This window comes from Toxotes jaculatrix, chromosome 14 (assembly GCF_017976425.1).
Source record: "Toxotes jaculatrix isolate fToxJac2 chromosome 14, fToxJac2.pri, whole genome shotgun sequence".
Classification (NCBI taxonomy): domain Eukaryota; kingdom Metazoa; phylum Chordata; class Actinopteri; family Toxotidae; genus Toxotes; species Toxotes jaculatrix.
This window is the reverse complement of record NC_054407.1, coordinates 24,125,039-24,145,769: the sequence shown is the minus strand read 5'-3', so window position 1 is coordinate 24,145,769 and position 20,731 is coordinate 24,125,039. Positions and strand designations below refer to the sequence as shown.

General features: G+C 42.9%; 1 protein-coding gene across 1 annotated transcript in view; it reads left to right on the top strand.

Annotated features, from left to right (window-relative positions):
• The window catches only part of myo10 (myosin X), a 115,348-nt gene that overhangs the window by 68,285 nt on the left and 26,332 nt on the right, over positions 1–20,731 (top strand). The window contains exons 20-39 of the mRNA XM_041054559.1: positions 2,509–2,633; positions 2,787–2,901; positions 7,437–7,543; positions 7,652–7,870; positions 8,140–8,179; positions 8,423–9,370; positions 9,471–9,591; positions 10,089–10,332; positions 11,145–11,240; positions 11,676–11,769; positions 12,042–12,097; positions 12,418–12,560; positions 13,038–13,229; positions 13,399–13,556; positions 13,871–13,994; positions 14,359–14,656; positions 14,782–14,989; positions 15,245–15,381; positions 15,545–15,665; positions 16,241–16,717. Of these exons, the coding sequence (XP_040910493.1) occupies positions 2,509–2,633; positions 2,787–2,901; positions 7,437–7,543; positions 7,652–7,870; positions 8,140–8,179; positions 8,423–9,370; positions 9,471–9,591; positions 10,089–10,332; positions 11,145–11,240; positions 11,676–11,769; positions 12,042–12,097; positions 12,418–12,560; positions 13,038–13,229; positions 13,399–13,556; positions 13,871–13,994; positions 14,359–14,656; positions 14,782–14,989; positions 15,245–15,381; positions 15,545–15,665; positions 16,241–16,717 (4,023 nt within the window). The remainder of the gene's footprint in view (positions 1–2,508; positions 2,634–2,786; positions 2,902–7,436; positions 7,544–7,651; positions 7,871–8,139; positions 8,180–8,422; positions 9,371–9,470; positions 9,592–10,088; positions 10,333–11,144; positions 11,241–11,675; positions 11,770–12,041; positions 12,098–12,417; positions 12,561–13,037; positions 13,230–13,398; positions 13,557–13,870; positions 13,995–14,358; positions 14,657–14,781; positions 14,990–15,244; positions 15,382–15,544; positions 15,666–16,240; positions 16,718–20,731) is intronic.

Sequence of the window (20,731 nt, the reverse complement as noted above, 5' to 3'; positions counted from 1 at the left end):
GAAAGTGTTCTCGTGCATTCTAATTTAAAGGTAGAACACAAAGATGCAGAAAAAATACCAAATAGCGCTTAATCAGAGTTGCAGCTGTGTTGTCAGTGAATTAAAGGAAATATTTAGATTAAAGGAATCTTTTGTGAGAGAATATACAGATTTACAGACAGAGAACGGTGCACCGTGTGCCTTCTCACGGGCAGTGAAGGATGGACAGCTCATCCCGAGCTCGGTTGTCTTTCCGTGTCGGTTGTTTGCCTTTTTCACCCCTGTCGGTTCCCAACCCCCTCGGGAGCAGACCAACACGCCCCCCTTTGTCCTGTTGAATGCCTCCAACTCGGAGTCTTTTAGCTTTTAGGGAAGTCGGGCCGAGAAAGACACTGAGTTTACCCCTCAGGCTATTGTTGTCATGTCCCCGTAGAGGCCTGAGACACTGGGTTTATCTGGATGCTGATTTACATCACTATATTGTCAGAGTCTCTACTTATTTCAGAGCCGTTATTCTTACAGCTTGGTGTTCTCCCAAAATGCACTAATTTTTGCCTTATACGGAACCAAAATACACACATCACATCATGATGGGAGAATACTTTAGTCAAAATGCATTATTGCATCCATCCACAAAATGCAACTACAGTGGGATGGCCACATACTTTTGGCCATATATTGAATTTAACATTTACTTTACTGAAGTAGTAACACAACTTTTATAGATCCTCCAAGTAAAATAATCTGTATGACGTTAAAGAGCTGTATTCTGTATAGGACCCATGGGTTGTTTTTTAACCACAGAGACACAGTAAAAGTCTCAGTTTGAATTATTCATTACACTTTTGTGCTCCTTAGTTTCATTCACTGCTAAAATAGAGAGAAGAAGAGACAGAGCAAAGCTTTGTAAAATAGAAAATGTCATGCATGAAGAAAGACTGTGGACTGTTTTTGTCTTTCAAGTCAAGAAAGAGAAAATGACACAGCGGCAGCTGAAAAGTCTCCTGATTGTATTTAAGAGAAGGAAATGAAGGAAGAAAAGGAAAAAGAAGGCGTGATTTCATTCAACAGGTTGGTCAGGCAACTGTGGGTGACGTACAGAAAAATAAAAAGAAAGAGAATCCTCCAAACAGAGTGGCTGTTGACATCCCAGCAGCCAGAATCTACGCAAAGAGAGAGGAAACGATAGAGATAGAAAGCAGGGAGCAGAGAAAGGCAGGAGGCAGAGGGCAGCTTCCTGACACCACTCGGCTTTGTACGGCTGCAGCCCGGCCATATGCAAATGATGGTTATGCTAATGAGGTCTCCTCTGCGGCCAGTGGCTGTTAAAGGGCGCCATTCAGTGACTCAGTCAAGATCTGCTGGTGAATTGGCCTCCCTTCATCTCAGCGGCTCAAATGGGCCATCAGCGGGCTATCAGGGGAGATGGGAGCTGAATAAAGGGGGCATTGCAGCGGGTATGAAAGCACCCTCTTATTCTGAGCCCCCCTACGCCCACTGAGGTTACAGGGTGAGAGGGGTCCCCAGGAAAGAGGCTTTCACTGAATGCACTTCTGTAAGTAATAATGGTATCTCAATGCTGAGTGTGTTTTTTGGGAGGGGGGGGGGTTGATTTGTTGCTGGCTGCCGCTGCTGCTGTCATACGCATTTCTTTCTCCGAGTTCACAGTTGTGAATGAGTGGTATGCAGTGTGATGCACTTGTGTGCGTGTACATGTGCGTGGACGTTTAAAGGGATGGAATTGGTGTGTGCTTTGGCCGCAGACATCATATGAGATTTTTTTATGCGGCTCTTTAGCCTCTTGTGGCAGTTTTGGTTTTAAAAGCACATTTACTGTATCAGTGCGTTTCAGTCTCAGCGTTTGCAGCAAACAAGCTCAGATATACCACCACAGTTAGCAACTAGATGGTGAGGTGAAACATCGAGCACCTAAAGAGACAGAGAGTTTTCTCAGAAGTTGGTGGAGACCAAAACAAAGCTTAAGGGAAAGTGAATAGCGACTCCAGTGGGATGATAATACTGGCCTGTGTCTGTGGATGCTAACACACTGTCAGATGTTGTGTTTTCAGCTTGTTGGTTTTTATTCCCTTTTCTCCTGGAACACAAACACCAGTTTGACCCTTTCACCGCAGTAAAATGCCCTGAAAAACATCATTTCCTAAATCGATCTCCACAGCTGTGAAAAAAATTACACTGACGTCAAACACTGTGCTGGATGATAGGACAGCGTTGTGTATGGCGTCCTAGATTGTCAATACTGTTGTAATGGTGTTTTGGGAGCCGCAGGCCGCATTGACAGGTCTGAACTGCAGAGGAACATCAATGAAAGTGTCCTGTGGAGTTAAAGTGTTCAGTCATTACAGGAAAAAAAAAACTGTCAGCTGATGCTGCAGTTAGATGCTTGTTTTCTAAACTCCAGTATAAATAATCCTATTTTTGAATGTCTTTATTAAAAGTGGTGATTACAGACGTGAACATCACTGGGCCTGATCTTTATCCTAAACTCCCATCGTCACTGTCTGCCTCCAGATGCCTGACCATTTCGACCAGACTGTGGTTCTGAACCAGCTCAGATATTCCGGCATGTTGGAGACGGTCAAGATCCGACGCACCGGCTTCCCCGTTCGGAGACCTTTCCAAGACTTCTGCTCCAGGTTCGTCTCAGTGACCCACCTTTCAGCCCATTTTTACCTGAACACACGTCAGCTTTTGTCCTTAAAAACAACATGCAGTTCCTCTCCGCTCCCTCCTGTGAACCACAGCAGCACCGGATCCGAACCTTTTGCTTTTTCCGTCCTCTTCCTCAGGTACAAGGTGCTAATGCGGGGTGTGTTGATGCCGGATGATCCCAGGGGGCGCTGCATCCAGCTGTTGCACCACTACGACAGCAGCAGTGCAGAGTGGCAGCTGGGCAAGACCAAGGTGAGGGGCGGGTGTTATTCACAAGGACCTGTTTTGTCTTCTTCACGTCTGGTTTTTGATGTTTTGTTGCATTCGACCACATAAATTTCCCCTTTGAGACAGAAACGTTTGCCTTAACTGTGAAGAACCCAAGGCCTCAGTGAGGCAGCATCCACGTCACATTCAGTCTAACTGGGTCTGCTAGGGTACTGTTGTTGTTGTTGCTGCTGTACTGCTACAGGTCTCTTCCCTGTGTGTCCATATTTTTAATACCTAATAGAGCATCCACTCTGTGAGCGCTGATCACATGGTGCGTGATCATCGTCACCATCACAGTAGAAGAATGTGCAAAATGTACTATTTTATTTGTAGAACTGGGGAAAATGATGCCTGACAAATGGTAAAGACTCTTCTGGCTAATTCAAAAAATGTTTAATGAGTTCAGAACTTTCCTCAGACACAGTTATTCCCACAGATCTGCATTTCCTGTCCATCAGCAGTGAAATATACCCCCTCCGCCCCGCTCTCTACAGTGTAATTGACTTTTTCATGAGGTCCCGCATGTCCTGCCGTTCATTCTGCCTCTGGCTCACGCCGGCTGATCCGTATTCTTCTTGCTGATATGGAATATGATTGGATGCTGACTTACTTTGCCGCCAGGGGAGCCGATCCATTCTGGCTGCACTCTGCTCCCCTCAAGGCTTAATTTGGCTTCACGCGTCTTACAAATCCAGCTCGATGAAACCATTCCAGAGATCAGGTACCTGTGTGACTGCAGGCTGTGTGTGTGTGTGTGTGTGTGTGTGTGTGTGTGTGTGTGTGTGTGTGTGAAAGATAATGAATAATTGAGGTCCAGAGCACCTGAAGTGTGGAATCCGACAGTTATTGGATCCAGTCTTCATCCTCTCTGTCTGTCACTCTCTGCTTCCACTACAACAGATGAGGAAGAATATACCTACTGCCAGTGTGTGTGTGTCTGTGTGTGTCTGTGTGTGTCTGTGTGTGCGTGTGTGTGTGTGTGAGATTTCTGTGGGGAAATGACAGATGGGGGACACAGATCCCTAATCACAGCATGACCATGTGATGCTGCAGGAGGTGACAGCAGTGGAGGATGTGTGTGTGTGGGTGTGTGTGTGTGTGTGTGTGTGTGTGTGTGTGGGTGGACATACGGATGAATGGTCATTAGTGTGTGTATCTGTATTTGTCCAGGACCAACGACAGCACAAGAAACCTAATTAAGAGTCAGCACCACAGCACTCAGGTGGAAGAAACATCGCCTGAACACTGAACTGTCACAGAGAAGGAGGTGGATCAGCCTGTTTTCATTCACCGGTGTTTAAATGTATTTCTGCGTCGGCACCAGGAATTTGACAAAAAAAATCTTTTAAGCTTTCTGAGGTAAATTGTTCGTGTGTTGACAGAAAGGTGATGGAGCTAAACACCATGGCTTAAGCTCAGTACAGACAAACTCTGATAAATGGATGAAGACGCCTTAAAGTGCTCCTGGGAGGAAATGCTTCTCATTATTCATTATAGTTTTCAGATGTCATTGTAGGTGTGAGGCAGCAGTGAAACAGATGAAAGTAAAGTAGCTCCCGCACACTGACTCCCAGTTATTACATCCAGACCTGCCCAGGGTGAGGAATATCTCAAAGTGGGTTCAAATAGTACACAATGAAAATAGTCGTACAATAATACATCAGATACATGAAATAAGCCTTTAGATTTATACATATTTGTTTGTGTGGGAAGACTCAGTCAAATGACCTATATTACACTAAAGATTGTAGGATATTAAATATATCAATGCACACCCATCATTTGTACTGTTGACAAACCATAACATACATGTATGCTGTTCATAGACTATGAAAAACGTTAAACAAGATGATATATTTTAAATAGATTTGAATGTTTTATGTGATTTATTTTTAATATTAATCTTAGAGCCAGAGTTTGAAAGGTGAAGATGTGAAAGCTCTCCCTCTGGAGAAGGTTTTTCAGGTTTGCTTCTTCTTCTTCTTCTTCTTCTTCTTCTTCTTCTTCTTCTTCTTCTTCTTCTTCTTCTTCTTCTTGGGTTTCTAAAGTGCTCGGTGCAGATGTATCTCAGTGTCACAGGGAAGCAAGTAAAAGCCACCATTTACAACATTTACAGTCAGAGTCAAAAGCCCCCCTTTTTTTTTTTTTGATGGAACCACACAATCGTTTGCATTTTCACTTGCTGACTTTGTGCTTCAGAACATCCATAATGGCCACCCGGGTGTGTGTCACATCACCTGAAGGCCCTCTGTAAGAGCCTCTAACCCCGGCAGTGTCAACACCATGCTCAGCACTGGACCATAAATCCGCTCCCGCTGCTGTGACTGGCCCGTGAACCGTTAAATCAATTCTGTCTCTCTCAGAGGAATTCTCCCACTTTGTCCCTCTGCCTCTCGCTCTGAGATTTACATCGAGTTGGCCTCCAGCTCCTTTCAGTCGGCACATGTCCTGACTATTGTGCAGGAGTTGTTTTTTTGTTGTGTGTTTTTTACAGCCTCAAACTTAATTTCATGGAAGTGATGTGGCTCTGCTGGCTTCTCCCAGGGTTCAGCTCTCTCCACGGGCCTGACCTGTCACAGTGAGCGACGCTCCCTAAAGGCCCCAGCAGCAAGAATCAAAAGTGCACCGAGGCTTAGCCAGACTTTTGTTGCACTAATTAGCATAGTAATGATTAAAAAGGATTAGTTGTTCAGTTCATTGGGATGCAAATGCGTGCACTCGTACACAAGGACACACTTTTTGTGCATGTGTGATTCATGGTAGAGGCAGTTTGATAAAGTGAGGGAGTGTTTTGTGCGTTTGTGTATGTCTCACTTTGAGCTGCTCCTCTCAAGGCTAACCTGTTATTTTATGTGTGGGGTTTTTTAAGTACACTTCAGTAAGTGTGTGTGTGTCTGTGTGTGTGTCTGTGTGTAGCCCAGTGCTACACATAAGTACACTCATACACTCATCATGAGTTCGTAGCACAAAAACTCAGCTCCTCAGAGAAATAAAATTCAACCCCTCTAACCCCACCAGAGTCAAGCTGCGCAGACAAACGTTGTTCAGATCCACAGAACACAATTTTAGTTTCGAGTGGGTGTGAACAGGCTGAATTTTGGGAAAAGCAAAGAAAAAAAAAGAAAAAAATGTACAAGACCTGTAGAATATTTCTGTTCTGAAATATAATTAGAATGAACAGCTGAACAAAAATGATGCAGAATAAATCTGATACTGACAGAGTGGCTAAATAGATTTACCCAACCTTAAAGTGTCTGAGTGACACATTTAAATACTTTGATTTTTTAAACTCAACCCAGTTTTTGAGATTTAATCTGTCCTGATGCTTCTGGAAAGGCTCTTACAAAACAACAAAAATGCCAAACTCAGGGTGAGACACTGGTGGGTTTGTGTGTTCGTGTTTGTGTCTTCATTTGTGTGTGTCGGTTCACGTGCTTGGGCATGTACTGCATGTTTCCTTGTTAATTAACCTGCTCGTCAGAGATGTCCAAATCACCCCGACGAGTTTACATTTCCCCCTGAAAATCTCATTAGTGCTTCACCACTGAGGATTCAACACACACACACACACACACACACACACACACACACACACACACACACACACACACACACACACACATACTGCACATCATTCAACAGTAGAAAGCCAGTCTGTATTCCTGTACCCCCATAGCACTGTGACATTTCCCCACCGCTTCTGTCGCCTGAGACCGTGTCCCATATCTCATTTTCCTCCCTCCCTAATCGGATTAACCCCCGGCGTCCCTGTGTGGGCCCAGTTTGTCTGTCAATGGACGGCAGCTTGGTTCCTATAGCGGGCAGCTGCACCCAGTGCCTGTAAGATCGGTCTTTTCACAGAGGGATGTCGCTGAAATCACTCGCTGCAGTAATCTGTGGTCTTTAGCAGCTTCAACAAAAGGAGAGGAGGATCTGGATTTGATGTATGTCGGCTGCTTTGTTCAGTTCAGTTGTTCCTCTGGTCTTTGTGTCTCTTAAATGGTGATGTTGTGGAAAAAGGAGCGAGCTGTCTCTATTTAACTGTGTTCACTTGTAAATCTTTTATTCATAATGTGTGTGTAATATAGTGCATGTAATGAATATACTATGTTAAGCAGGGAGTTAAATGGATTCTACTGAGTTCTCCTGTGCTCTGTTTTATTCCATACAGCAGAGTGCAAACTGTTTTTATTGCCCTGTTACATGTTTGAAAGTCGGAGCTGGAGAACACCCAGTGAAAATGATTCATATTGGTCAAGTGCTGTGAAAACACATGGGAAATAATTAAATAATAATTTTGCCATTGTAAATTGAATCTGGATGGACCGATGGCTAAAAATATCATAAACATACAAGTAAATCAGAAATATTGTCCTGTTATTGATCTTTACCCAACAGCTTCTTCTTCACGCTCCTTTTTAAAAATGCCGAAGTCGTACATTTTCTTTCGTCTGCACTTTTTTTGCCTCCATTCAAAACTTTCTCTTCTGTCGACCCTTTGTCTCCTGCCCTCTCAGGTCTTTCTTCGGGAGTCTCTGGAGCATCGCTTGGAGAAGCAGAGGGAGGTGGAGGTGCTGAAAGCAGCCATGATCATCCAGGCTCATGTCCTGGGCTACATGGCCAGGTACGACTCAGTATTCGAACCTCGTCTCAACAACAGCATCAAAAACCTTCTTAGGCACAGTTTAATGTTCATTGATCACGTGGTTTATTGATGCTGTCCTACTCACAGGAAGCAGTACAGGAAGCTGCTGCAGTGCATTGTGGTCATTCAGAAGAACTACCGGGCTTTCTACTGGAGGAGGAAGTTCCTGCTCCTTCGCTGGGCAGCGCTCACCCTCCAGAAACGTCTGCGAGGCCAGCTGGCCCGCCGGGCCTTCAGTCAGCTGCTGGAGGAGAGGAGGAGGAGGGAGGAGGAGTGCCGCAGGAGGGTGGAGGAGGAGATGGAGAGGTGGGCAAGTCAAGTTAAAGGGGCAGTCAGTAAAATATTCATCTAAACTCGGCCCATTGTTGCTCTCACATAACCCTTTCTCCAGACCATCTGGTGTTTTATCTCTGTTTATCTGAGAAAACAAATCCTCTGGCAGTGACACAGAGTGTGTTTATAAGGTTGTAAATTTGTTGTATATGTATGTACTGTTTCTGTTGTTTTGGTTAATGACGTGTATTTTCTCTCTGACGTTACACCTGAAGTCTGCGTGTTTGTTTGTGTCTGTGCAGGGAGAGACGGAGGCTGGAGGCTGAGAGACTCGCCAGAGAGGTACGATGAAACTCATCATGTCAGACATTTATTTCTGGTTATTTTTGTAACTCTTTTATTACTTATTATTATCGTATTTAATTTAATTGTTACAGCGAGGAAGACAGAGTTAGCTCGAGTGCTTTCATTGTCCATGTTTACTAAGAATGTTCCTTCAGCATTTACAGTCTGAAACAATTTGTATGAGAGACACGTTGAATCCAAAGCAGTTCCCATCAGTTTTTGTCTTGTGTCCATCCCCAGGCTGAGGAGGCCAAAAGACAGGAGGAGCTGCATCGTGCTGAGGAGTTAGCCTCTCTGGTTTTGGCTCAGTCTCATTCTGCAGTAGCAGCTGCAACGTCACCGGGCGCCATGGAGGAGCTGGAGTCAGCAGAAGCCTTCGAGGAGGCAATTCGTCCTCATGAGGCATCTCAGGTGGAGGAGATCCTACGACTCGAGCGGGAAATTCAGGCACTGCAGAGGCAGAAGGAGCGTCAGGAGCTCTCCCTGACCGAGGCCTCCCTCAACCGCCTGCAGCACCTCCGCGACCAGGAGCTCAGGCGGCTGGAGGACGAAGCCTGCAAGGCAGCGCAGCAGTTCCTTGACTCGCTGAACTTTGATGAGATCGACGAGTGTGTGAGGAACATTGAGAGCTCCTTGGGAGTTGGCGAAGGGGATGAAAAAGAGAAGGACAGTGGACGAAGGAGAGGCAATGACGAAGAGGAGGTCGACGAAGGGTTTGGGGCCGATGATGAGGCCTTCAAAGACTCTCCGAACCCGAGTGAACACGGTCACTCAGACGGCCAGCGGACAAGTGGCATCCGAACAAGCGACGACTCGTCTGAAGAAGACCCGTATGCCAACGAAGGTGTAATCCCACCACTGCCGCCAACCACCCTGCTTCACCAGCCGCTGCCTTTACCACCTGTGCCCCCGGTCTGCCACAGCGCCTCATCCAGCGGGGACTCAGCCTACTGCCATCCCCAGGCTTCATCTGAGGCTCAGTCGGATGACCTGGTGGAGCTCATACCGCCAGATGAGGATTCGGACTACGACCAGGATGACTATGATGAGGGCGCCATCCTGTCCAGTAGCAGTGTGGCATTCTCCAATCCCTGCAGCGGACAGTGGTCTCCTGACTACCGCGGCTCTGTAGGTACCTACAACAGCTCAGGAGCTTACCGCTTCAGCTCTGAGGGCGCTCAGTCATCAGTGAGTATTCCCGAAAGGTTTTGTACAAGTAAGCTTACAATTACAAGTGATACTAACATCGTACATCTTGAACGTCTAATTTGTGTTGCTTTTATTCCAGTTTGAGGACAGCGAGGACGACTTTGACAGGTTCGACACGGATGACGAGCTGTCGTACCGGCGGGACTCTGTCTACAGCTGCGTCACGCTCCCATACTTCCACAGCTTCCTGTACATCAAAGGTAACTCCTTCAGTACAGTACTCACAGTTGAATGGGTGTCTGCAAAGGCAGTCATCTTCGAGGCCAGGATTGACCTTTGACCTGCAACCCCTACAGAGCAGGAGAAGATTTCCCTGTAGTGAAGCATCACAGCTTCACCCACACTGATTTTCTTTTTTACTTTCCAAGAAAGAACTTAACAATAAAAAATGATAGAATTAGAAATGAAGTGCACATATTAATAAAAACAAAACTTTTATCTATGTATGTTTTTAGATTTGATTTACCAAACACACAAGTTTAGAATTTGTCAAACCAAGACAAAATACTTGTTTTTGTTTTACCCTCAGTGGCACAGTAGTTTTTCTGTGCTACGATTTGCAGGAAATGTTGAATTTTTCCTGTTTTCCATCTTCACATCACATCATCGGGATTTTATGCATTTGAAATCGAATCTGTGTGCAGTCACAGACCCCTCGTCAGAGACCTGAGGAAAAATCTCATATTTTCCTCTCCAGGTGGTCTGATGAACACGTGGAAGCGGCGCTGGTGCGTTCTGAAAGACGAGACCTTCCTGTGGTTTCGGGCGAAGCAGGAGGCTCTGAAGCAGGGCTGGCTGCACAAGAAGGGAGGCGGCTCGTCCACGCTTTCCCGCCGAAACTGGAAACGCCGCTGGTTCGTGCTGCGGCAGAGCAAACTCATGTACTTCGAGAACGACAGCGAGGAGAAAATGAAGGGAGTTCTGGACATGCACAATGCCAAGTAAGGACCAATCAGACTAGGGTTGGGTGGTAATAAGGTAATAAGGTATACCTGGGGTCTTAAAAAATAGCAACGGTATCAGTTTCAACACCGTCAGTAAAAGAAAAAAAAGCAGTGCACTGATATAGGATTTAAGGATTAAATATTAAACAGAATTTATTTAATGCCTTGTGTGGTTTCAGTTTTACTTCAGTAGTATAATGTGTTTTACTTTTGGAGACGTTTGATAAAGTTTATGAACGTGACGTCATTACGTGACAGCGCCCTGGTCCCTGAGAAGAACAGACCTCTGCAGTTTGCCAGATTTCTGTCTGAGCCTCACGTTCATCATTTTTAATTCACGGTTTCCGCGAGAAAAACTCGGCACCGGCCAACGTGAGCGGCAGGTTTTCAATTTACCGGACACATGTTTTCATTCAGTGTTTGTATTATCTGAATTTATTGAGCTTAAAATGATAAATGATATGCAGGATATGTAAGAATGATATCAAAGCATGTCAATGTAGAGTCTTTGTATTGAAAAGTTTAGGCTGTATCAGATAAAATAAGCGCCGTCGATTTGCTCCCACGCGTAACTTCTAAAATAAATATGACACCAAGCTGCGCTCTGTGAACATGAATATAAAGAACGTATTCTCAGATCAAACATCTGGACTGGACATTTTATTCGAGTTAGAGTCATATTTGGTAATGTCATATCTTTTGACTGTTTCTGGTGATTTCGAAAACTACTGTTATTACTGAACACCTCCGTGTATTCAGAAAATCATTATTCACTTTTTGTTTTTTGTCTTTTTTTGTGTGATGTGTAGAGAAATCATTGATAACACCGGTAAGGAGAATGGACTGGACATTGTGATGCCAGAGAGGACCTACCATCTGATCGCCGAGTCTGCTGAGGACGCCAGGTGTGTTTGTAAATGCCCTGAAAAAGGGGGATGTTTCAGAGGAAGATGAGCGGACGCGCTCTTTCCTCCGCTCAGAAGTGTAATAGTTTAGATTCATACTAGAGCTGTGTTGATAAGATTGATTCTCCTATTCTCATTTTATTTTGTAAAGATCGATTCGTACGTGCTCACGTACGAATTCGCGTCGTCGAATTCACGCATGCGCGCGTGGTGTGAAGCTACCAAACAATGAACATCGTCGGACAGTAAGCAATGCTTAGTTAACGTTAAAAATAAAAAAGTGCAAACTTGGGCATTACTAAATTACGTCGGACAGTAAGCGCTGCGTACTGTCTGAAGAAGTCCCTCCTCCTCATCAGACGGTCTGTAAGGAGGAGGGACAGTCCGCTGACTATAGATATGTAAATGGTGATGATGTTGTCTCCGTGGTTACAGCCAATGGTTCAGCGTCCTGAGTCAGGTCCACGGCTCCACCGAGCAGGAGATCAGAGAGATGCACGATGAGCAGGCCAACCCCCAGAATGCTGTGGTGAGTACCGCGGGGGGGGGGGGGGGGGGGGGGGGGGGTTCGGATCACTCACAGGGCACAGGTGTGTTGAGAATGCCACGTCTTTTTCTCAGAGTTGTACCTGTGAGCGAACGTGTCGCTGCTTTTATCCCCATGTGTGTTTTTTTGTGCACACGTGTATGTGTGTGAGAGCTAACTGGTGTCCATGGGCAGAGGAAGGTCAGACTCATTATCCACACCCTGAACACTGACTCAACCATCTGTCCTCTCTCTCTCTGTCTCTGTCTCTTCAGGGAACGCTGGATGTGGGGATGATCGATTCGGTTTGTGCGTCAGATAATCCAGAGAGGTGAGGATCTGCATCAGATATCACGACCTGCGCCGTTTCACACACCTCACACCTCACACACCTGCCTCACACACTTTGATGAAGTTAGATAAAAGCCAACGCTTTTCTCTGAGGCCTGTTGACTTTCAGCACCTCAGCTGCTGGACTTCCAGATGCGTTCACATTAGGTTTAATATCTCTGACATCTTTTTAAAAAAAGTTTTTTAATGTGTAACCAGACGACTGAGATTTTAGAGCAGCGCTGTAGTGTTTGAACCGTCAGTCATCATCATCTTCCTCTTCTACTCATAACCACTGACGGCCTCTCTGAACCATCGCAGGCCAAACTCCTTCGTCATGATCACCGCGAACCGCGTGCTGCACTGCAACGCCGACACGCCCGAGGAGATGCACCACTGGATCACTCTGCTGCAGCGCTCAAAGGGAGACACCCGCGTCGACGGACAGGAGTTCATCATCCGAGGTGGCAACACAATCACTTCATGCCCCTTTACTCTGCATGTGTTTTATTGGGGGTGTATCCCAGAATGCATTTAGGCAGAAAAATGCAGCAGAGCAACAACATAAATATGAACAGCGTCAGAGGGACATCATGTGGGAGCTGCTGATTTATTTGAGCCATTTTTTTCTTTTTAAGCTTGTATTTGTCCGATGTTTTTTTAAACTTACAAACAGCAGAAAAAGTAGAAAAAAAGGTAAAGTACATTTTTATTAATCAAATACAGGATAAGATTTCATGCTGAAATAAAAAACTAGCACTGCCTACTGAAGTGCATCAGCGTGTCTAAAACAAAGATCTAAGCAGTTTTCTGAGTTTAAAGCGTTTGAACTGTGATTCAGTGCTTTCATCACACTGGAACTTTTGATGTCAGCTGCCGTGGTGGTTCAGCTCTGAAGGGAACAACACAAATAATGTACGTGATTCCTTTATTCCCACCAGGCTGGTTGCACAAAGAGATGAAGAACAGTACCAAAGGCTCGCTGAAACTGAAGAAGCGCTGGTTCCTGCTTACCCACAATTCCCTGGACTACTATAAGAGCTCAGAGCGTAACGCCCTGAAGCTGGGAACGCTGGTGCTGAACAGCCTCTGCTCAGTGGTTCAACCGGACGAAAAGGTCTTCAAAGAGACTGGTAAGAAAAAGAAAAACAGCAGATTTCAGTTGGTTGAATCATTTTCCATCAGTAATTGGTCGCGTTTCAGGTCGAATCAGGTTGGACCTGACTGCTAAAAAGTGAAAACTGTGGTTTCAGCTCTGTGTTGGTTAATCGTTTTTCTTTGTTCTTCATCACTCCCTTACAGGCTACTGGAACGTGATTGTGTACGGCCGTAAACACTCGTACCGTCTCTACTGTAAGCTGCTGAACGAAGCCACGCGTTGGGCCAACTCCATCCAGAACGTCATCGACACCAAAGCTCCCATCGACACGCCGACCCAGCAGCTCATCCAGGACATCAAGGTAGGATACCTCTTAGCATGCAGCTGATGGAGACTTGAGCAGAAGCTGCATCTCAGTAGATGTAGTTTCCAACAGAAGATGTGGATCATGCTGCAGGCACTCTGATTAAGTGACTGGTGAAAGTAATTTTTCATTTAATTGTGATTCTAACATTATAATATAACCTTAAATCACTACAACTGCTGCACGCTTCAGACAGAGGTCAGTCAGACTGTAGACCATCAGTCCTTGTTTCAAAACCATGTTCACAACAGTAGACCCCCGAATAATCAGCAGGGCATCGTACTGAAGTCAGGCTCCTCTGCTCTCTGCAGGAGAACTGTCTGAACTCAGAGGTGGTGGAGCAGATCTACAAGAGGAACCCCATCCTTCGCTACAGCTACCACCCGTTGCACTCGCCTCTGCTGCCGCTGCCGTACGGAGACATCCACGTCACCAGTGAGTAGCGCAGACAGAAAACTGTCAGGCATCAGGGTGGAGAGACTGTCATTGTACGGGACTGATATGTCAGCAAATACTTTAATTTACTGTATTGATCTTAAAGCAGAATTTACAAGATACAAACAATAAAATGTTTTTTTTTCACAAGGTACATATTGTTTGCTGCTAGCAAGGTAAAATTAAATTGATCGATTTTTAAAGGGAGTTTGGTGACTCACTGCCCGAAGCTGACTGCCTTGTTTAGCTGCACAAGCTGAAAAATAACAAAAGTTACCCCACACTTACATATAAGCAGCTACATGATCGCGATCCGGTGTTGAACACAGACCATCACTAACCTCTTCCCCTCTGCCCTGTTCAGCTCCAAGACACAGAAGCTACACGACGCTACAGGACGAAGCCCTCAAGGTGTTCAGCTCTCTGCAGCACCTGGAGGGCGTGGCCGACCCAGTACCCATCATCCAGGGCATTCTGCAGACCGGCCAAGAGCTCAAGCTGCTGCGGGATGAGCTCTACTGCCAGCTGATCAAGCAGACGACACGACCGCCACAGCCGGGAAGCCCTGGGAACCTCTGCAGTTGGAAGATCTTGGCCTGCATATCTTGCACCTTCGTCCCGACCAGGAGCATCCTCAGATACCTCAAGTTCCACCTGAAGAGGTACTGGCATTTTACACATAGATGAAGACAGTTTGAGTTTCCAAAAATATTTGTCATTTTTTATTAAATAATTATTTTTCTTAACGTTAGCTGAATCGTGGCATTGACAATTACCGTCTCTGCAGGACTCGAGAGCTCTTCCCCGGCTCGGAGATGGACCGTTACGCCGCCTTCACCCTCGACTCCTTGAGGAAGACTCGAACCAGGGAGAACGTCCCGTCGCAGGAGGAGATCCGCGCCATCGTGGCCCGACAGGACATGAGCACCACGGTTCACTGCCACGGAGGAGGTTCCTGCAAGATCACCATCAACTCACACACAACAGCCGGAGAGGTGGGTGACGCTGGGGCTGCTGGGAGACTGGTGTGGAGAAAGGTGTATAGCATAAAATGCACCGTGGTTCAGCTGTTGTGTAACTTCTTATGTGTCTGGAATATGAATAATATGAATATGGAGTTTGATCTGATCTGCACATTTTAGAAAATTCAGCTGCAAGTTATCAGGCGGCACCTCAAATCAATAAATAGCATTGGTTGTTGGTGTTTTATTTTGTGTGTGTGTGTGTGTGTGTGTGTGTGTGTGTGTCAGGTGGTGGAGAAGCTGATCCGCGGCCTGGCCATGGAGGACAGCAGGAACATGTTTGCTCTGTTTGAACACAACGACACCACTGAGAAAGCCATCGAGAGCCGCACAGTGGTGGCTGACGTGCTCGCCAAGTTTGAGAAGTAAGCATCACAGAGCCTGAGTGTGTGTTTGTGTGTGTGTGTGTGTGTGTGTGTGTGTGTGTGTGTGTGTGTGTGTGTGTGTGAGTGTGTGTGTGTGCTTGTTTCTGGAGCAGGTAAATGTTTTTGTATTTCAGCCATTATTAACTCACTCTCTGGTCTCCAGGCTTTCAGCGAGCCCGGACGAACACAACACCTTCTGGAAGTTTTACTTCAAGCTCTACTGCTTCCTGGACACAGACAACGTCCCTAAAGACAGCGTGGAGTTCGCCTTCATGTTTGAACAGGTGAGACAAAGTGACAGATGATTCATCCAAGATAAAATGTGCCTGTAGTCTGAAAGCTGTTAAAAACAGACAAAACAACTAAAAAACACAGTTTTGACTAACAATTATGTTCTTTATTGGTTAATCTGCTCTTTATTTTCTTGAACATTTTTCTTCTTATATTCATCATCAGATGTCTCACTTATTTTTAGCTGTTTTTAGCTAAAGTTCTAGCACAGCAGCTTTGTGTTAAGATCAACTCAAATGATGCAGATCCTGAGGATTTATAGAAAAACATTTTTAAATTCTTCATTCTAAGGCATCGAAAAATTACTGTATCAAAATGTAGGTATAATATTTCCACCAGCAGTGAAAATTGTTTGAAAATATCCAGCTCTAGTGATAAGAAAGGATTTTCTTCTGTGCCTAAAATCTCAGTTTGTAATAAATCACGTGTCTTTAAGTCGTTTATCTCATGTTTTGTTTAAAATGCCAGTTTTGACAGATACTTAACTAAGAAAACAAAGTCTTACCTATTGAGGCAGATGTTCTTGAGACTGTTTTTATCTTATATTTCCTGTGTCTGCTGTCTACAGGCCCATGAAGCTGTCATTCGTGGCCAGTATCCGGCCCCTGAGGAGACCCTTCAGTTCCTGGCAGCCCTGAGACTTCAGTACCTCCTGGGTGATCACAGTTCCCAGGCCAGCGTCCCTGAAATGTCCCAGGTGTTCCCCATGGCGCGATTACGGGCCCGGGTGCAGAACTCTGCCAAGACATTCGCCCCAGGCACCGGCTCGGTGGCAGACCGCTCAGGGACGTCGGAGAGGAAACGCTCGAGCTTCCTGGAGGGAACTCTGAGGCGGAGCTTCAGGAGCGGCTCGCTGAGTCGGCAGAAGCTGGAGGAGGAGAACAGCTTGGAGGCGTGGATGAGGGAGGAGGCAGCGGCGGTGCGAACCAGTGTGATGGACAAGTGGAAGAAGCTGCAGGGGATGAGCCAGGAGCAGGCCATGGTCAAATACATGACGCTGGTGAAGGAGTGGCAGGGATACGGATCCACATTGTTCAACGTCGAAGTGAGTAACACAAACAATTTCCTTTTTTTTGTCTACTCACTGGATCCCTTGTCTGTATATTTTGGGTTCTTTGCATTCTGTTAAATCTTTTCCTGCATTCTGTATACCCCAGCTTCGAACGTCACTCAAGTGGTTCAAACGTTAGTACACTCATGACCAAACCACACCTCGGCACAGTGGTTCGATAAAACTGCTTCATGAGCTACTGCGCATGTGTCCAAGCCTCTGGTGTCAGAGGACCATCATTAATTACAGCCGTATGACATGTTTTCTGACATATATTTTAGGTCTTACTGAAATATAGTTTTTTTTTTTACATATTCTGAAGCCTTACTATACTATGACGTTTTTTATGACATTTTGAGGTAAAAAAAAAATTGGACTTTTTTTGGCCGATTTTGACGCCTTACTATACTATGACCATTTTTATGACTTTTGGAGGTCAAAAAAAAAAGTCACTTTTTTTGGCCGATTTTGACGCCTTACTATACTATGACCATTTTTATGACTTTCGGAGGTCAAAAAAAAATTTGAATTTTTTTGGCCGATTTTGACGCCTTACTATACTATGACCATTTTTATGACTTTCGGAGGTCAAAAAAAATTTTGAATTTTTTTGGCCGATTTTGACGCCTTACTATACTATGACCATTTTTATGACATTTTGAGGTAAAAAAAAAAATGTGACTTTTTTGGCCGATTTTGACGCCTTACTATACTATGACCATTTTTATGACATTTTGAGGTTAAAAAAAAAATGTGACTTTTTTTGGCCGATTTTGACGCCTTACTATACTATGACCATTTTTATGACATTTTGAGGTCAAAAAAATTTTGACTTTTTTTGGCCGAAAAAAACGCCTTACTATACTATGACGTTTTTTATGACATTTTGAGGTAAAAAAATTTTTTGACCCTTTTGGGCCGATTTTGACGCCTTACTATACTATGACGTTTTTTATGACATTTTGAGGTCAAAAAAAATTTTGACTTTTTTTGGCCGAAAAAAACGCCTTACTATACTATGACATTTTTTATGACATTTTGAAGTCAATAAAATTTTTGACTTTTTTTGGCCGAAAAAAACGCCTTACTATACTATGACGTTTTTTATGACATTTTGAGGTCAAAAATTTTTTTGACTTTTTTTGGCCAATTTTGACGCCTTACTATACTATGACCATTTTTATGACTTTTGGAGGTCAAAAAAATGTTTCACTTTTTTTGGCCGATTTTGACGCCTTACTATACTATGACCATTTTTATGACTTTTTGAGGCAAAAAAAAAATTGGACTTTTTTTGGCCGATTTTGACGCCTTACTATACTATGACCATTTTTATGACTTTCGGAGGTAAAAAAAAAATTTGACTTTTTTTGGCCGATTTTGACGCCTTACTATACTATGACCATTTTTATGACATTTTGAGGCTAAAAAAAGATTTGACTTTTTTTGGCCGATTTTGACGCCTTACTATACTATGACGTTTTTTATGACATTTTGAGGTCAAAAAATTTTTTGACTTTTTTTGGCCGAAAAAAACGCCTTACTATACTATGACGTTTTTTATGACATTTTGAGGTCAAAAAAAATTTTGACTTTTTTTGGCCGAAAAAAACGCCTTACTATACTATGACGTTTTTTATGACATTTTGAGGTCAAAAATTTTTTTTGACTTTTTTTGGCCGATTTTGAGGCCTTACTATACTATGACCATTTTTATGACATTTTGAGGTCAAAAAAAAATTTGACTTTTTTTGGCCGATTTTGACGCCTTACTATACTATGACCATTTTTATGACTATCGGAGATCAAAAAAAAATGTGAATTTTTTTGGCCCATTTTGACACCTTACTATACTATGACCATTTTTATGACATTTTGAGGTTAAAAAAAAAATGTGACTTTTTTTGGCCGATTTTGACGCCTTACTATACTATGACCATTTTTATGACATTTTGAGGTCAAAAAAATTTTGACTTTTTTTGGCCGAAAAAAACGCCTTACTATACTATGACGTTTTTTATGACATTTTGAGGTAAAAAAAAAATGTTGACTTTTTTGGGCCGAAAAAAACGCCTTACTATACTATGACGTTTTTTATGACATTTTGAGGTAAAAAAATTTTTTGACCCTTTTGGGCCGATTTTGACGCCTTACTATACTATGACGTTTTTTATGACATTTTGAGGTCAAAAAAAATTTTGACTTTTTTTGGCCGAAAAAAACGCCTTACTATACTATGACATTTTTTATGACATTTTGAAGTCAATAAAATTTTTGACTTTTTTTGGCCGAAAAAAACGCCTTACTATACTATGACGTTTTTTATGACATTTTGAGGTCAAAAATTTTTTTGACTTTTTTTGGCCAATTTTGACGCCTTACTATACTATGACCATTTTTATGACTTTTGGAGGTCAAAAAAATGTTTCACTTTTTTTGGCCGATTTTGACGCCTTACTATACTATGACCATTTTTATGACTTTTTGAGGCTAAAAAAAAATTGGACTTTTTTTGGCCGATTTTGACGCCTTACTATACTATGACCATTTTTATGACTTTCGGAGGTAAAAAAAAAATGTCACTTTTTTTGGCCGATTTTGACGCCTTACTATACTATGACCATTTTTATGACATTTTGAGGTCAAAAAAAATTTTCACTTTTTTTGGCCGATTTTGACGCCTTACTATACTATGACCATTTTTATGACTTTCGGAGGTCAAAAAAAAATTTGACTTTTTTTGGCCGATTTTGACGCCTTACTATACTATGACCATTTTTATGACATTTTGAGGCTAAAAAAAGATTTGACTTTTTTTGGCCGATTTTGACGCCTTACTATACTATGACGTTTTTTATGACATTTTGAGGTCAAAAAAATTTTTGACTTTTTTTGGCCGAAAAAAACGCCTTACTATACTATGACGTTTTTTATGACATTTTGAGGTCAAAAAAATTTTTGACTTTTTTTGGCCGAAAAAAACGCCTTACTATACTATGACGTTTTTTATGACATTTTGAGGTCAAAAATTTTTTTGGACTTTTTTTGGCCGATTTTGAGGCCTTACTATACTATGACCATTTTTATGACATTTTGAGGTCAAAAAAAAATTTGACTTTTTTTGGCCGATTTTGACGCCTTACTATACTATGACCATTTTTATGACTATCGGAGATCAAAAAAAAATGTGAATTTTTTTGGCCCATTTTGACACCTTACTATACTATGACCATTTTTATGACATTTTGAGGTCAAAAAATTTTTCGACTTTTTTTGGCCGATTTTGACGCCTTACTATACTATGACGTTTTTTATGACATTTTGAGGTCAAAAAAAATTTTGACTCTTTTGGGCCGATTTGGACGCCTTACTATACTATGACGTTTTTTATGACATTTTGAGGTCAAAAAATGTTTTGACTTTTTTTGGCCGATTTTGACGCCTTACTATACTATGACGTTTTTTATGACATTTTGAGGTAAAAAAAAAATGTCACTTTTTTTGGCCGATTTTGACGCCTTACTATACTATGACCATTTTTATGACATTTTGAGGTCAAAAAAAATTTTCACTTTTTTTGGCCGATTTTGACGCCTTACTATACTATGACCATTTTTATGACTTTCAGAGGTCAAAAAAAAATTTGACTTTTTTTGGCCGATTTTGACGCCTTACTATACTATGACCATTTTTATGACATTTTGAGGCTAAAAAAAGATTTGACTTTTTTTGGCCGATTTTGACGCCTTACTATACTATGAGGTTTTTTATGACATTTTGAGGTCAAAAAAATTTTTGACTTTTTTTGGCCGAAAAAAACGCCTTACTATACTATGACGTTTTTTATGACATTTTGAGGTCAAAAAAATTTTTGACTTTTTTTGGCCGAAAAAAACGCCTTACTATACTATGACGTTTTTTATGACATTTTGAGGTCAAAAATTTTTTTGGACTTTTTTTGGCCGATTTTGAGGCCTTACTATACTATGACCATTTTTATGACATTTT